The 18409-nt window shown below is 42.9% G+C and overlaps 1 protein-coding gene across 2 annotated transcripts in view; it reads right to left on the bottom strand.

Annotated features, from left to right (window-relative positions):
- Positions 1 to 1827: 1827 nt before the first annotated feature.
- Positions 1828 to 18409, bottom strand: part of LOC115124594 (cysteine-rich secretory protein LCCL domain-containing 1-like) — a 79034-nt gene continuing 62452 nt past the window's right edge. The window contains exons 9-16 of one of the 2 annotated variants that reach the window (XR_010462681.1): positions 17412 to 17478; positions 15734 to 15864; positions 14811 to 14854; positions 14641 to 14713; positions 12246 to 12321; positions 9038 to 9171; positions 3450 to 5331; positions 1828 to 3213 (exon numbers count right to left, since the gene is read on the bottom strand). Coding sequence is in view for 1 of the 2 variants with exons in the window: in XM_065015348.1 (XP_064871420.1) it covers positions 5280 to 5331; positions 9038 to 9171; positions 12246 to 12321; positions 14641 to 14713; positions 14811 to 14854; positions 15734 to 15864; positions 17412 to 17478 (577 nt within the window). In the remaining variant the exon portion in view is untranslated. The other variant, XM_065015348.1, reaches the window with a different exon arrangement.

Genomic DNA, 18409 nt, shown 5'->3' with positions numbered 1-18409 from the left:
AATGGTATATTGGTATAATGGTATAGTGGTATACTGTAGCAGTAAATGGTATAATGGTATACTGGTATACTGTAGCAGTAAATGGTATATTGGTATACTGTAGCAGTAAATGGTATAATGGTATAATGGTATACTGTAGCAGTAAATGGTATAATGGTATACTGTAGTAGTACATGGTATAATGGTATACTGTAGCAGTAAATGGTATAATGGTATAATGGTATACTGTAGTAGTACATGGTATAATGGTATACTGTAGCAGTAAATGGTATAATGGTATACTGGTATACTGTAGCAGTAAATGGTATAATGGTATACTGTAGCAGTACATAGTATAATGGTATACTGTAGTAGTAAATGGTATAATGGTATACTGTAGCAGTACATGGTATAATGGTATACTGTAGTAGTAAATGGTATAATGGTATATTGTAGTAGTAAATGGTTTAATGGTGTCACTCAATTGAAATCTATTTTTTCAAATGACTGGGGATACAGAGTTGATCAGGCTGTTGATTGTGGCCTGTTCAATGTTGTCCCACTCCTCTTCAATGGCTGTGTGAAGTTGTTGGATATTGTCAGGAACTGGAACACGCTGTTGCACACGTCGATCTAGGGAATCCCAAACATGCTCAATTGTTGACGTGTCTGGTGAGTATGCAGGCCATGGAAGAACTGGGACATGCTGTCATACACATCGATCCAGAGCATCCCAAACATGCTCAATTGTTGATGTGTCTGGTGAGTATGCAGGACATTTTCAGCTTTCGGGAATTGTGTACGGATCCTTACGACATGTGGCCGTGCATTATTATACTGAAACAAGAGGTGATGGCGGCAGATGAATGGCACAACAATGGGCCTCATGATCTCATCACGATATCTCTGTGCGTTCAAAATTACATTGATAAAATGCAATTGTGTTCATTGCCCGTAGCTTATACCTGCCCATATCATAACCCCACCACCATGGAGCACTCTGTTCACAAAGTTGACGTCAGCCAACCGTCAGCCAACCGTCAGCCAACTTTCAGCCAACCGTCAGCCAACCGTCAGCCAACTTTCAGCCAACCGTCAGCCAACTTTCAGCCAACCGTCAGCCAACCATCAGTCAACCGTCAGCCAACTTTCAGCCAACTTTCAGCCAACCGTCAGCCAACCGTCAGCCAACCGTCAGCCAACTTTCAGCCAACCGTCAGCCAACTTTCAGCCAACCGCCAGCCAACCGCTTGCCCACACGATGCCATACAGTTGAAACCAGAATTCATCCGGGAAGAGCACACTTCTCCAGGGTGCCAGTGGCCATCGAAGATTAGCATTTGTCCACAGAAGTCAGTTACAACTCCAAACTACAGTCAGGTCAAGACCCTGGAGAACGCAGATGAGCTTCCCTAAGACGGTTTCTGACCATTTTTGCAGAATTTCTTTGACTCTGCAAACCCACAGTTTCGTCAGCTGTCCAGGTGGCTGGTCTCAAATGAATCCCGCAGGTGAAGAAGACGGATGTGGAAGACCTGGGTTAGCGTGGTTACACTAGGTCTGCAGTTGTGAGGCAGGTTGAACTAAAACTACACTGTAGGTGGCTTATGGTAGAGAAATTAACATTGAATTCTCTGGCAACAGCTCTGTTGGACATTCCTGCAGTCAACATGCCAATTGCACTCTCCTTCAAAACAGTGGCGTTGTGTTGTGTGTCAAAATGGTACATTTCATAGTAGTCTTTTACTGTCCCTACGGTGTACCCGAGTAAGCCTGTTTAATCATCTTCTTGATACTTTTCAGGTGAAGGGATTATTTTGGCAAAGGAGAACAATTTGAGAGAAATAAAACTTTGTGACGATTTCTGAGAATCTTTTATTTCAACTCATGAAACAACACTTGTTGCATTTATATTTTTTGTTCAATTGCTACGTGATATAATCTTGCTATGTCACATCATTGGGCAAAACACAGAGCCCTAGCCATAACAAAACCGTAAACATAACATCTCTATGAAGTACTCTCTATGGGAATGTTACTGCATATTAAAAACATACCTTGACTTGCTCCTTGATACCACTGGTAGAAAAACAGCATGTTTAAAAAAAAAAAACTACTGATGTTGTTTAGAAAGGTAAACATACACAAAACACCCAAAGATAAAGTGTTTTTCCACAGCACTGATAATAACACGGGCCAGACAGAAGTAGGTCCAATCTGACATACGGTATAAAATATTCCTTTAAGTGCTAAGTTGTATATTGTATATTGTTACCTCTGTTATATTCTGTTGTTGTAATATTGGATATCAGTTCAGTTCTAAAGGCAAGACGATAATAACAAAACCAACAAAACCAACAACACCACATAGACATATATACATACACACATACACAGTACTCAACTTTTGTACACACTTACTCATTCAAGGGTTTTTCTTCATGTGTTACTATGTTCTACATTGTAGAAAAAGAGTGAAGACAGTAAGCAACAAAAAAGTGTTAAACAAATCAAAATATATTTTATATTTGAGGTTCTTCAAAGTAGCCACCCTTTACCTTGATGACTGCTTTGCACACTCTTGGCCTTCTCTCAACTAGCTTCAGGAGGTGATCACCTGGAATGCATTTTAATTAACAGGTGTGCCTTGTTAAATGTTCATTTGTGGAATTTCTTTCCTTCTTAATGCGTTTGAGAAAATCAGTTGTGTTGTGACAAGGTAGGGCTGGTATACAGAAGATCGCCCTATTTGGTAAAAACACAAATATACATCATGGCAAGAACTGCTCAAATAAGCAAAGAGAAATGACAGTCTATCATTACTTTAAGACATGAAGGTCAGTCAATACTGAACATGTCAATAACTTTTCATGTTTATTTAAGTGCAGTCGCAAAAACCATCAAGCGCCATGATAAAACTAGCTCTCATGAGAACCTCCACAGGACAGGAAAACCCAGAGTTACCTCTGCTGCAGAGGATAAATTCATTAGAGTTAACTGGCTCTCATGAGGACCACCACAGGAAAGGAAGACCCAGAGTTACCTCTGCTGCAGAGGATAAGTTCATTAGAGTTAACTGGCTCTCATGAGGATCACCACAGGAAAGGAAGACCCAGAGTTACCTCTGCTGCAGAGGATAAGTTCATTAGAGTTAACTGGCTCTCATGAGGATCACCACAGGACAGGAAGACCCAGAGTCACCTCTGCTGCAGAGGATACGTTCATTAGAGTTAACTGGCTCTCATGAGGATCACCACAGGAAAGGAAGACCCAGAGTTACCTCTGCTGCAGAGGATAAGTTCATTAGAGTTAACTGGCTCTCATGAGGACCACCACAGGAAAGGAAGACCCAGAGTTACCTCTGCTGCAGAGGATACGTTCATTAGAGTTAACTGGCTCTCATGAGGACCACCACAGGAAAGGAAGACCCAGAGTCACCTCTGCTGCAGAGGATAGTTCATTAGAGTTACCAGCCTCAGATTACATCCCAAATAAATGCTTCACAGAGTTCAAGTCACAAACACATCAACTGTTCCGAGACTGTAAATCAGGCCTTGATGGTTGAATTTCTGCAAAGAAACCGCTATTAAAGTTAAAAACCATTAAAAATAAAAGACTTGCTCTGGCCAAGAAATACGAGCAATGGACAATAGACCAGTGGAAATCTGTCCTTTGGTCTGATGAGTCCAAATTTGAGATTTTTGGTTCCAACCGCCGTGTCTTTGAGAGAAGCAGAGTAGGTGAACGGATGATCTCCGCATGTGTGGTTCCCACCGTGAAGCATGGAGGAGGAGGTGTGATGGTGCTTTGCTGATGACACTGTCTGTGATTTATTTCGATTTCAAGGTACACGTAACCAGCATGGCTACCACACCATTCTGCAGCGATACTCCATCCCATCTGGTTTGCGCTAAATGGGACTATCATTTGTTTTTCAACAGGACAATGACCCAACACACCTCCAGGTTGTGTAAGGGCTATTTGGCCAAGGAGGGTGATGGAGTGCTGCATCAGATGACCTGGCCTCCACAATCCCCCGACCTCAACCAAATTGAGATGGTTTGGGATGAGTTTGACCACAGAGTGAAGGAAAAGCAGCCAACAAATGCTCAGCATATGTGTGAACTTCAAGACTGTTGGAAAAGCATTTCAGGTGAAACTAGTTGAGAGAATGTCAAGAGTGTGCAAAGCTGTCATCAAGGCAAAGGTTGGCTATTTGAAGAATCTAAAATATATATTATATTTTGAATTTGCTTAACACTTTTACTACATGATTCCATATGTGTTATTTCATAGTTTTGATGTCTTCACTATTATTCTACAATGTAGAAAACAGTTCAAATAAAGAAATACCCTGGAATGAGTGGGTGTGTCCAGACTTTTGACTGGTACTGCACTTTACAGTTTAAAGTAATTCTAGCAATTACGTCAAATATATACAGTTTATAAAATGAACCAGATGACATTAAAACATTGAAACGGGACTGCACTGAGCACCAGCCTTGCTCTCTCCCATCCCTCTTCATTCAGCGATGCCCGTACCTGTGATAAATGTCTATAGTTTCCGTGGAGACGTCCTCTGACGTCGCGTCTAGTGAAAAGGCCAGATAAACGTTTCAGTCATTTTCAGCTTTTGACAGCAGAGATGAGTGTTCACGGCCCATTCAGCCAAACGGACAGCAGAGATGATTGATTCTGTGTTTGGTGAGAGAGGAGAGATGGAGCCCCTGACCTTCGGAACACGTAACACTCAGTCAGAACACGGAACACTCAGTCGGAACAATCAGCCAGAATTTGGAACACTAATTCAGAACACGGAACACTCAGTCAAACATGGAACAATCAGTCAGAACACAGAACACTCAGTCAGAACACAGAACACTCAGTCAGAACACAAAACACTCAGTCAAAACACAGAACACTCAGTCAAAACACAGAACACTCAGTCAAAACATGGAACACTCAGTCAAAACACTCAGTCAAAACACAGAACACTCAGTCAAAACACAGAACACTCAGTCAAAACACGTAACACTCAGTCAGAACACGGAACACTCAGTCGGAACAATCAGCCAGAATTTGGAACACTCATTCAGAACACGGAACACTCAGTCAAACATGTAACAATCAGTCAGAACACAGAACACTCAGTCAAAACACGGAACACTCAGTCAAAACACGGAACACTCAGTCAGAACACGGAACACTCAGTCAGAACACGGAACACTCAGTCGGAAGACTCAGTCAGAACATGGAACACTCAGCCAGAACATGGAATACTCAGTCAGAACACGGAACATTCAGATCACAGCAAACACCCGGAATGCCTTTCCTCCTGGTGGGTTCTGAAGACTGGTGGGGAGAGCGGAGGGGAGGGGGAGAGATGAGGGGTGACAGGGAGAGGAGGAAAGGAGGAAGAGGGGGAGGAGGAGTGGACAGAAAACAGGAATCAGTCAGGCTGCCTGTGAAATGCGTCAGAATCTCACCGTCCTGGATGTTCTACCCAGACAGACAGACAGACATAAGGACAGCTGATAAACACAAACAAACACAGCTGACCAGACTGTTTTACAGAGAAACATCGATGTCAACCATGAACGCCAGCCACTCGATGATAGACGCCGCGACACAAAGAAATACAAGTCTTTGCTGTTTCAACAAACTGATAAAACAGAAATACTTAACTTTACGCCATCTTGAAAAAAGAAAGACACAGAGACGTGCAGCTTTTACACAAATAGAGACATGACAGACTGACACAAATAGAGAGACGACAGACTGACACAAATAGAGAGATGGCAGACTGACACAAATAGAGAGACGACAGACTGACACAAATAGAGACACGACAGACTGACACAAATAGAGAGACGACAGACTGACACAAATAGAGAGATGGCAGACTGACACAAATAGAGACATGACAGACGACAGACGACACAAATAGAGACATGACAGACTGACACAAATAGAGACACGACAGACTGACACAAATAGAGAGACGACAGACTGACACAAATAGAGAGACGACAGACTGACACAAATAGAGACACGACAGACTGACACAAATAGAGAGACGACAGACTGACACAAATAGAGAGATGGCAGACTGACACAAATAGAGAGACGACAGACTGACAAAAATAGAGACATGACAGACTGACACAAATAGAGATACGACAGACTGACACAAATAGAGACACGACAGACTGACACAAATAGAGAGACGACAGACTGACACAAATAGAGAGACGACAGACTGACACAAATAGAGAGACGACAGACTGACACAAATAGAGACACGACAGACTGACACAAATAGAGACATGACAGACTGACACAAATAGAGACACGACAGACTGACACAAATAGAGAGACGACAGACGACAGACTGACACAAATAGAGACATGACAGACTGACACAAATAGAGACACGACAGACTGACACAAATAGAGAGACGACAGACAGACACAAATAGAGACACGACAGACTGACACAAATAGAGAGATGACAGACTGACACAAATAGAGACACGACAGACTGACACAAATAGAGACATGACAGACGACAGACTGACACAAATAGAGAGACGGCAGACTGACACAAATAGAGACATGACAGACTGACACAAATAGAGAGATGGCAGACTGACACAAATAGAGAGACGACAGACTGAAACAAATAGAGAGATGGCAGACTGACACAAATAGAGACACGACAGACTGACACAAATAGAGCGACGGCAGACTGACACAAATAGAGACACGACAGACTGACACAAATAGAGACACGACAGACTGACACAAATAGAGAGACGACAGACTGACACAAATAGAGACATGACAGACTGACACAAATAGAGAGACGACAGACTGACACAAATAGAAAGACGACAGACTGACACAAATAGAGAGACGACAGACTGACACAAATAGAGAGACGACAGACTGACACAAATAGAGACACGACAGACTGACACAAATAGAGAGATGGCAGACTGACACAAGTAGAGACATGACAGACTGACACAAATAGGCATCCCCCAGGTTGACATGGACACAGAGAGAGAGAGAGAGAGAGAGAGAGAGACAGAGAGAGAGAGACAGAGAGAGAGAGAGAGAGAGAGAGAGAGAGAGAGAGAGACAGAGAGAGAGAGACAGAGAGAGAGAGAGAGAGAGAGAGAGAGAGAGAGAGAGAGAGAGGGGAGCTGTGGCTTGACATGCTTAGGAGAGACAGACAGATCTGAACCGGATCTTTAGCCCTGAAGAGATGTCGCTGCTAGACTATATACCACTAATACTAAGCTATATAACACTACTGCTAGGTTATATAACACTAGTCTATATAACACTAATACTAGACTACATACCACTAATACTAGACTATATACCACTAATACTAAGCTATTTAACACTAATACTAGACAATATACCACTAATACTAGACTATATACCACTAATACTAGACTATATAACACTACTGATAGGTTAGATAACACTAATACCAGGCTAGATACCACTAATACTAGACTATATACCACTAATACTAGACTATATACCACTAATACCAGGCTAGATACCACTAATACTAGACTATATACCACTAATAAATAGGTTAGATACCACTAATTTAATTCACTACCACTAAACCTGTATTTCTAATGTGCAAGCTGGACTGCACAGAACTTCAGCACTTTTATTGTCCAGAAACTAGCACAGATTAAACTGTTCCTCTGTTTCCAGACAAGTAAAGAGACTGGTAAAAGAGAAGTAGTACGTACTGCATAGCTCTGACTCAACTATTCCCTTCCTGAAACAGTCAGACTGACAGTCAGACAGACTCTCCAATTCTAGCCCATCTACTTTGTGATCACGTGATCACACAATCTCTCTGTCTCTCTGTCTCTCTGTGTCTCTGTCTCTCTGTCTCTCTGTGTCTCTCTCTCTGTCTCTGTGTCTCTCTGTGTCTCTCTCTCTGTCTCTCTGTGTCTCTCTGTGTCTCTATGTGTCTCTCTGTGTCTCTCTGTGTCTCTCTCTCTGTCTCTCTGTGTCTCTCTGTGTCTCTCTCTCTGTGTCTCTCTGTGTCTCTCTGTGTCTCTCTCTCTGTGTCTCTCTGTGTCTCTCTGTGTCTCTCTGTCTCTGTCTCTCTGTGTCTCTCTGTGTCTCTCTCTGTGTCTCTCTGTCTCTGTCTCTCTGTGTCTCTCTGTGTCTCTCTCTCTGTCTCTCTGTCTCTGTCTCTCTGTCTCTGTCTCTCTGTGTCTCTCTGTGTCTCTCTGTGTCTCTCTGTCTCTGTCTCTCTGTGTCTCTCTGTGTCTCTCTCTCTGTCTCTGTCTCTCTGTGTCTCTCTGTGTCTCTCTCTCTGTCTCTCTGTGTCTCTCTCTGTGTCTCTCTGTCTCTGTCTCTCTGTGTCTCTCTGTGTCTCTCTCTCTGTCTCTCTGTGTCTCTCTGTCTCTGTCTCTCTGTCTCTCTGTGTCTCTGTGTCTCTCTCTCTGTCTCTCTGTGTCTCTCTGTCTCTGTCTCTCTGTCTCTCTGTGTCTCTGTGTCTCTCTCTCTGTCTGTGTCTCTCTGTCTCTGTCTCTCTGTCTCTCTGTGTCTCTGTGTCTCTCTGTGTCTCTGTCTCTCTGTGTCTCTCTCTCTGTGTCTCTGTCTCTCTGTGTCTCTCTCTCTGTCTCTCTGTGTGTCTCTCTCTGTCTCTCTGTCTCTCTGTGTCTGTGTCTCTCTGTCTCTCTGTCTCTGTGTCTCTCTCTGTCTCTCTCTCTCTCTCTCTCTCTCTCTCTCTCTCTCTCTGTCTCTCGGTCTCTCTGTCTCTCTCTCTCTCTCTCTCTCTGTCTCTCTCTCTCTGTCTCTTGGGGGCCTTACAGTACAGTATATGGTTATGTTCCAAATGGCATCATATAACAGCATTATGGGCCCTGGTCAAAAGTAGTTTACTATGTAGGAAATAGGGCCTTGTTTAAGATGCAGGCTTTAAGCTGTGCTGGTGTGTGCTGGACACCAGGCGTGAGATGAATGACCACAGTGTGGGATAAGCTCCACACAGCCGTGGGTTGGTCCGTACCTCTCGGAAGTAATGCCGTTTTGGTACGAGGCAATGTACTGTTTCCGCTTGTCTACCGGCATCACGTCGATGTAGCCACCCACATTGTTCTGAAGCACCCCTGCGTGAACCGCCACCCGGCATATACTGGATTTCTGTAGAGAGAGAGAGAGAGAGAGAGAGAGAGAGAGAGAGAGAGAGAGAGAGAGAGAGGGAGGGAGGGAGGGAGGGAGGGAGGGAGGGAGAGAGAGAGATAGAGAGAGAGAGAGAGAGAGAGAGAGAGGAGAGAGAGAGAGAGAGAGAGAGAGAGAGAGAGAGAGAGAGGGAGGGAGACAGAGAGAGAGAGAGAGAGAGAGAGAGAGAGAGAGGAGAGGAGGGAGGGAGGGAGGGAGAGAGAGAGAGAGAGAGAGAGAGAGAGAGGAGAGAGAGGAGAATGGGAGAGAGAGAGGTGGAGAGAGAGGAGGGAGGGAGGGAGACAGAGAGAGAGAGAGAGAGAGGGAGGGAGACGGAAAAAGATGGTTAGAGAGTTGGGCTGGTGAAAGACCGTCGTGAAAAATTACAGAATTAGTCATGCTGTCCAATTTTTTTACCTCTTAAAGAATTGTCTCTTCTTAAATATTTTCTATATTTCTATATATATTCTTATATTTTCTTTCTAACCCGACTAATTCATAAGACTAGGCTAAGATCCGTTTAGGTGCGACCGCAAGCCCGTGACACATCCCGTGGGTTTACAATCTACAGGAAGTCAGCTGTGTGGAACAGGAAGGAGCACATTATAGTGTGAACTGTGACAGAACGCAGTTATACGGTTGAGCCCTCGTACTGTGACACAATTATGATTAGTCGGTCCATCTTCCACGGTGAATGGTTCACTGCTCCAGTTGTGCTAATCTTATAATAAAGTTGTTGTTTGAAGAATCTGCAGTCTCTCTCTTTAGATTTTCTGCCACAAGAGAGAAATAAGAGATAAGCGAAAGAGAGGGAGAGAGATATGAAGAGAGAAGAGTAAGTGGGAGAGAGGGAGAGGGAGAGAAGAGAGAGAGAGGGAGAGGGAGAGAGAAAGGAAGAGAGAAGAGGACGAGGGAGAGAAAGAAGAGGGAGAGAAGAGAGAGAGGAAGAGGGCGAGAGAAGAGGAAGTGGGAGAGAGGGACAGGGGGAGAAGAGAGAGAGAGGGTGAGGGAGAGAGAAAGGAAGAGAGAAGAGGACGAGGGAGAGAAAGAAGAGGGAGAGAAGAGAGAGAGGAAGAGGGCGAGAGAAGAGGAAGTGGGAGAGGGAAAGGAAGAGAGAGAAGAGAGAGAGAAGAGAGAGAGGGAGAGGGAGAGAGAGAGAAGAGAGAGAGAAGAGAGAGAGTAAGAGGGAGAGAGAAAGGAAGAGAGAGAGAAGAGAGAGAGTAAGAGGGAGAGAGAGAGGAAGAGAGAGAGAAGAGAGAGAGGGAAAGAGAGAGGAAGAGGGAGAGAGAAGAGGAAGTGGGAGAGGGAGAGAGAAAGGAAGAGAGAGAGAAGAGAGAGAGGAAGAGGGAGAGAGAAAGGAAGAGAGAGAGAAGAGAGAGAGAAGAGAGAGAGGGAGAGGGAGAGAGAGAGAAGAGAGAGAGTAAGAGGGAGAGAGAAAGGAAGAGAGAGAGAAGAGAGAGAGAAGAGAGAGAGGAAGAGGGAGAGAGAAGAGGACGTGGGAGAGGGAGAGAGAAAGGAATAGAGAAAGAAGAGAGAGAGGAAGAGGGAGAGAGAAGAGGAAGTGGGATAGGGAAAGGAAGAGAGAGAAGGGAGAAAGCGGGGGAGAGAAAGGAAGAGAGAGAGAAGAGAGAGAGAAGAGAGAGAGGGAGAGGGAGAGAGAGAGAAGAGAGAGAGAAGAGAGAGAGTAAGAGGGAGAGAGAAAGGAAGAGAGAGAGAAGAGAGAGAGTAAGAGGGAGAGAGAGAGGAAGAGAGAGAGAAGAGAGAGAGGGAGAGAGAGAGGAAGAGGGAGAGAGAAGAGGAATTGGGAGAGGGAGAGAGAAAGGAAGAGAGAGAGAAGAGAGAGAGGAAGAGGGAGAGAGAAAGGAAGAGAGAGAGAAGAGAGAGAGAAGAGAGAGAGGGAGAGGGAGAGAGAAAGGAAGAGAGAGAGAAGAGAGAGAGAAGAGAGAGAGGAAGAGGGAGAGAGAAAGGAAGAGAGAGAGAAGAGAGAGAGAAGAGAGAGAGGGAGAGTAAGAGGGAGAGAGAAAGGAAGAGAGAGAGAAGAGAGAGAGTAAGAGGGAGAAAGAGAGGAAGAGAGAGAGAAGAGAGAGAGGAAGAGGGAGAGAGAGGAAGAGGGAGAGAGAAGAGGAAGTGGGAGAGGGAGAGAGAAAGGAAGAGAGAGAGAAGAGAGAGAGGAAGAGGGAGAGAGAAGAGGAAGAGAGAAGAGGACGAGGGAGAGAAAGAAGAGGGAGAGAAGAGAGAGAGGAAGAGGGAGAGAGAAGGGGAAGAGAGGTAGAGATATAATGATGTGGGACAGACAGAGAGGCTGAGAGTGAGAAAGAGGGACAAGAGAGACCAAAGAGAGAGGGAGAGAAGTAAGAAACAAAGAGAGCGAGCGCGAGAGAGAGAACACTATGAGGAACCTCTGTAGTCAAGACTGAATCAGACACTCTACAACGGCCCTGTGATCTGAGGTATGACATCATGACACATCAGGGATTCTAAGAACACACCAGATTCTCCACTGACCTGAGATTTGACATCATGAAACATCAGGGATTCTAAGAACGCACCAGATTCTCCACCGACCTGAGATTTGACATCATGAAACATCAGGGATTCTAAGAACACACCAGATTCTCCACTGACCTGAGATTTGACATCATGAAACATCAGGGCTCTAAGAACACACCAGATTCTCCACTGACCTGAGATTTGACATCATGACACATCAGGGATTCTAAGAACACACCAGATTCTCCACTGACCTGAGATTTGACATCATGAAACATCAGGGATTCTAAGAACACACCAGATTCTCCACTGACCTGAGATTTGACATCATGAAACATCAGGGCTCTAAGAACACACCAGATTCTCCACTGACCTGAGATTTGACATCATGAAACATCAGGGATTCTAAGAACACACCATATTCTCCACTGACCTGAGATTTGACATCATGAAACATCAGGGATTCTAAGAACACACCAGATTCTCCACTGACCTGAGATTTGACATCATGACACATCAGGGATTCTAAGAACACACCAGATTTGCCTCTGAGCTGAGTCACTTACATCTGAATAGATTCCGGTTCCGATGACCCGTGATATGTTAGGGTTCTCCTCCATGCAGTTCCGGGGGCAATATAACCTGAAAACAGACAGGATCAGTGGAGCTTAATGTTTAAACAATCGTATTTACTCTATAAAGGGGTAGTGTTGTGAGATGGAGGTAGATGAAAGAGATAGAAAGTCAGAGAGAGACCATGCCCACAACCTATTTAGATCTAGATCAGACCTTAGAAATAAATAAATAAATAATCTCAACAGATAAGAATGTCGTCCTGCGTGTTACCTACTGTATATCCCCCCAATATAATCCACATACTTTAACGAAGACATCTTCTCCATGCTAGAAGGGGAGATCAACCATTTCCAGGCCCAGGGACAGGTACTATTCTATAGGTCTTAAACACCAAAACTGGACAAAAACCTGACACTCTCAGCGCACAGGGGGACAAACACCTGCCTGGAGGTGACAGCATTCCCTTCCCAAATATGCCCTCCTAGACACAACTATGACAAAACAACCAACAAAAACGGGTCACATCTCCTGCAGCTCTGTCTTACACTGTGTCTATACATAGTCAATGGTATGCTTCGAGGGGACTCCTATGGTTGGTACACTTAGCTCATCTCTTGGTAGTAGTACTGTAGACTACTTTATCACTGACCCCAACCCAGAGTCTCTCAGAGCGTTCACAGTCAGCCAACTGACACGCCTATCAGACTGAAGAGCTATCTAAGAGCGTCTGCTAAATGACTTAATGTAATGCAAAACCTTTTTTGGCCATTTAACAAAGATCAAAGATCAAAAGATGATCATTTACAAAACTTAGAATCAGTTATTAAAGACTACCAGAGAGTTATCAATGGAAAATGTCTGTAAAAAAAACATATCTCCAACCTTTTCGGCCCTTTAAGAACCAAGACAAGAAACTTATACATGATAATTTACAAAACTTAGAATCAGTTATTAAAGACTACCAGAGAGTTATCAATGGAAAATGTCTGTAAAAAAACATATCTCCAACCTTTTCGGCCCTTTAAGAACCAAGACAAGAAACTTATACATGATAATTTACAAAACTTAGAATCAGTTATTAAAGACTACCAGAGAGTTATCAATGGAAAATGTCTGTAAAAAAACATATCTCCAACCTTTTCGGCCCTTTAAGAACCAAGACAAGAAACTTATACATGATAATTTACAAAACTTAGAATCAGTTATTAAAGACTACCAGAGAGTTATCAATGGAAAATGTCTGTAAAAAAACATATCTCCAACCTTTTCGGCCCTTTAAGAACCAAGACAAGAAACTTATACATGATAATTTACAAAACTTAGAATCAGCTATTAAAGACTATCAGAACCCATTGGATTCTCCAATTACATTGGATGAGGTACAGGACAAAATAAAAAACCCTCCAACCCCAAAAGGCCTGTGGTGTTGATGGTATACTAAACAAAATTCTAAAATATACAGGCCACAAATTCAAATGGGCTATTTTTAAACACTTTAACATAATCCTTAGCTCTGGGATCTTCCCCAATATTTGGAACCAAGGTCTGGTCTCCCACAATCCACAAATAGGATCCCAATCTGTGTCAACAGCAATCTCTGAAAATCTTCTTCGGCATCATCAACAGCAGACGGCAACATTTCCTCAGTGAAAAAAAATGTCCTGAGCAAATACTGTAAATCAGACCACGTATCCACCCTGCACACCCGTACTGACAAACAAACAAAACAAAACAAAACAAAACAAAAGTCTTCTCATGCTTTGTTGATTTCTAATAAGTTTTGACTCAATTTGGCACGGGAGTCTGCTATACAAATGAAATGAAATCAATGTACACATGTGGGGCGAGACAGACTTAAGCCCCACCCTCTTCAAGATAAAAAATCAATGAATTGGCGAGGGCACTAGAACAATCTGCAGTACCCGGCCTCACCCTACTGGAATCAGAAATCAAATGTATACTGTATGCTGATGATCTGGTGGTTTAAAACCCGACATCCCTATTAGGATCTGGCAAAATGAATATTTCAATAACTTATAGAACCCATAGAACTCTCTATGGTTGTGAGGTATGGAGTTCACTCATTAACCAATAATTCACTGGAATTCAGCAAAACTGTACATTTGTAACGCTCGTCTTCTTCATCTGAGGAGGAGTTGGAGAGATCGGACCAATGCGCAGTGTGGTAAGTGTTCATCATATATTTATTAAACCGAGAACACTAAAAAAAATAGCACACAGAGCACAAACAACATTGGCAATACCACCAACACTTGCTTTGGCTTAGTAAACACATTTCCCATGCTAGTAAAGCCCCTTTGAATTCAATTGACAGACAGAGTGAGAGAGAGCGAGAGAGAGAGAGAGAGTGTGTCATGATCGTACCTTGGGCAGTGCTTTACAAGCTTTTGATATGAACACATCTGAGCCACCGTGGTCTCACAGGTGATAGCTTTCACTGGAAGGCAGGAAGGAGGCTGATATCAGGCCCAAGGAGATCTCAACAGGACTGCAATCTAATTCAGTTAATTCCATAGTTGCTGTACTGTACTGACCTGCTACTTTGGAGATGATAAAAGAGTTGGCACTCTGATACTTCCTGTAAATGTAAAAAAAAAACACACATTCTTATGATTCCAAAATTCTCGTAACTTTCCCAATATTCCTATGTTTTCCAGAAATCCTGGTTGGAAGTTTCCCAGAATCGGAAGGAAATAAGCACGACATTCGTAATCCTCCACCCAGGTTCTCTGTAAAACTCAGGTATTTAGGGACCAGAGTTTTGCATCCCTGCACATTGTTATTGCTACGTTCTCCAAACAGGAAGTCCCATTTAGATAAATCTAAAATCTTTTCAACAGAGAGCGGAAATACTCCAAATGATATGAAGCGTTATCCAGACCCTATTAAAAATAGATCCTAGAATAAAAAGCATCAAGCCAAAAGGTTAAGACCAGCCCTGAGTATCCCAGACATGACCTCTGACCTAAGAAGTTTTTTTTTTTTTTTTTTCAGGAAAACCAGGGAATTGACTGAAAGTTTGCAACCCTATTGGGAGCATGTAGAGTGTAACTTTCGTATTATTTTTCTACAGTTTACGTTCCCCTATTCAGCACCTCTACAAACACGTTTGGGTGTGTGCCAGCTCGAGCTTTTTACAAATTGTATGACTCGGACATGGACATGTGTTACAAAGGAGGTTGGTGCCACCTTAAATGGGGAGGATGGGCTCGTGGTAATGGCTGGAACGGAATAACGGTATCAAATACATCCAAAATATGTTTTCCATTTGTTTGATTGCCATTCCATTGGCTCCGTTCCAGACAATATGTTTTGCCGTCCTCCCCTCAGCTGATGTGACGCCTTCACCCGCCTCGCGCCTGTCGAATTGATAGCTTTTTGTCAGTTGTTGTCAAGAGGGCAACGAGATATGTTGGGCAAAGAGATAGTGTTTGCAAGACAGATGACGCTTCCATACCCGAGAGACTGAATTCCATTCTTGTTGGACTTGATGAAGAAGTCCTTCCTGCCTTGTCTGGTGACGTCCAGCCATCCTCCATCCGTATCTACCACTCCAGAGTGGAGGCCAGCACGGCAGATACTGGATTGCTGTAAAGTTAGTACAGTGTAAAGTTAGTACAGTGTAAAGTTTACAGTGTAAAGTTTACAGTGTAAAGTTAGAACAATGTAAATTTAGCACAGTGTAAAGTTAGTACAGTGTAAAGTCTGTACAGTTTAAAGTTAGCACAGTGTACAGTTAGTACAGTGTAAAGTGAAAAGTGTAAAGTTAGGACAGTGTAAAGTTAGGACAGTGTAAAGTTAGGACAGTGCAAAGTTAACACTGTAAAGTTAGGACAGTGTAAAGTTAGGACAGTGTGAAGTTAGGACAGTGCAAAGTTAACACTGTAAAGTTAGTACAGTGTAAAGTGCACAGTGTAAAGTAAACACTGTAAAGTTTGTACAGTGTAAACTGCACAGTGTAAAGTAAACACTGTTAAGTTAGTACAGTGTAAAGTCTGTACAGTGTAAAGTTAGGACAGTGTAAAGTCTGTACAGTATAAAGTTAGGACAGTGTAAAGTTAGGACAGTGTAAAGTTAGGACAGTGTAAAGTAACCACTGTAAAGTTAGCACTGTGCAAAGTTAACACTGTAAAGTTAGTGCAGTGTAAATGTCACAGTGTAACGTTAGTACAGTGTAATGTTAACACTGTAAAGTTAGTACAGTGTAAAGTTAACACTGTTAAGTTAGTACAGTGTAAAGTTAACACTGTTAAGTTAGTACAGTGTAAAGTTAACACTGTTAAGTTAGTACAGTGTAAAGTTAACACTGTTAAGTTAGTAAAGTGTAAAGTTAACACTGTTAAGTTAGTACAGTGTAAAGTTAACACTGTAAAGTTAGTGCAGTGTAAATGTCACAGTGTAACGTTAGTACAGTGTAATGTTAACACTGTTAAGTTAGTAAAGTGTAAAGCTAGTACAGTGTAGTCTGTACAGTGTGAAGTTTACAGATTGGGGTTAGTACAGTGTAAAGAGAACAGTGTAAAGTTAGTACCATGTAAAGTTAACACTGTAAATAAAGTGCATAGTGCAAAGCTAGTACAGTGTAAAGTCTGTAAAGTGTATAGTTAGTACAGTGTGAAGTTTACAGTGTAAAGGCAGTACAGTGTAAAGTGAACAGTGTAACGTTTACAGTTTGGAGTTAGTACAGTGTAAATTGAACAGTGTAAAGTTAGTACCGTCTAAAGTTAACACTGTAAAGCTAGTACAGTGTAAAGTCTGTACAGTGTATAGTTAGTACAGTGTAAAGTTTACCGTGTAAAGGTAGTACAGTGTGAAGTATACAGTGTAAAGTTAGCACAGTGTAAAGTTTACAGTTTGAAGTTAGTACAGTGTACATTCAAATTCATTATGCAGCTCTAGTTACATTAGCTCAGCACTTTGTTTAACCTACTCAGTATAAGACTTAGTCTTTTTCCCAAATGGTACCATATTGCCTACAATACTTTAGACCAGGGTCCATAATGCACTACTTTAGACCAGGGCCCATAATGCACTCTTTTAGACCAGGGCCCATAATGCACTACTTCAGACCAGGGCCCAGAGGAAATAGGGTGTAATTTGAGACACAGATTGATAATGTATAATAATGTAATCACCATCTCATAGTGTACCGTCCCAACCACCTTCCCTGTGGACTTTAGACAGCCGGCAGGACACTCGTACCTGAGGAGAACACAGGTGGTAAATAAATCCTCTATCACAGTGCATTATAGGGTTGGTGTCAATTCAATTTAAGTCAATTTTTTGGTTTATTGAGAAGTAATTGAAAATGATCGAATTACTTCCTGAAATGACTGACTTAAATTTGAATTGACCCCAACTGTCACGCGTGCTCCCTCTCTGGCCTCTAGGTCACCAGGCTCACCTGGACTCCATCACTTCCCTTCCCTAAATCTGTCACTCCCTTTGGTTCCTTCCCTATATATGTCCCTCCCTTTGGTTCCTTCCCTATATATGTCCCTCCCTTTGGTTCCTTCCCTATATATGTCAGTTCCTTTGGTTCCTTCCCTATATATGTCACTCCCTTTGGTTCCTTCCCTATATATGTCACTCCCTTTGGTTCCTTCCCTATATATGTCAGTTCCTTTGGTTCCTTCCCTATATATGTCACTCCCTTTGGTTCCTTCCCTATATATGTCTCTCCCTTTGGTTCCTTCCCTATATATGTTACTCCCTTTGGTTCCTTCCCTATATATGTCAGTCCCTTTGGTTCCTTCCCTATATATGTCTCTCCCTTTGGTTCCTTCTCTATATATGTCACTCCCTTTGGTTCCTTCCCTATATATGTCTCTCCCTTTGGTTCCTTCCCTATATATGTCCCTCCCTTTGGTTCCTTCCCTATATATGTCCCTCCCTTTGGTTCCTTCCCTATATATGTCCCTCCCTTTGGTTCCTTCCCTATATATGTCACTCCCTTTGGTTCCTTCCTATATATGTCCCTCCCTTTGTGTCCTCTGTGAAAGGGACCAGTCTATCAGGGAGGCATTGTGTTCTCTGTGTGCTCTGTGAAGGGGACCAGTCTATCGGGGAGGCATTGTGTCGTCTGTGAAGGGCAACTGTCTATCAGCGAGGCATTGTGTCCTCTGTGAAGGGG

The sequence above is a fragment of the Oncorhynchus nerka genome, unplaced genomic scaffold (assembly GCF_034236695.1).
Source record: "Oncorhynchus nerka isolate Pitt River unplaced genomic scaffold, Oner_Uvic_2.0 unplaced_scaffold_1493, whole genome shotgun sequence".
Taxonomy (NCBI): domain Eukaryota; kingdom Metazoa; phylum Chordata; class Actinopteri; order Salmoniformes; family Salmonidae; genus Oncorhynchus; species Oncorhynchus nerka.
Note: the sequence above shows the minus strand (reverse complement) of the source record. Positions and strands in the feature narration are given on the sequence as shown.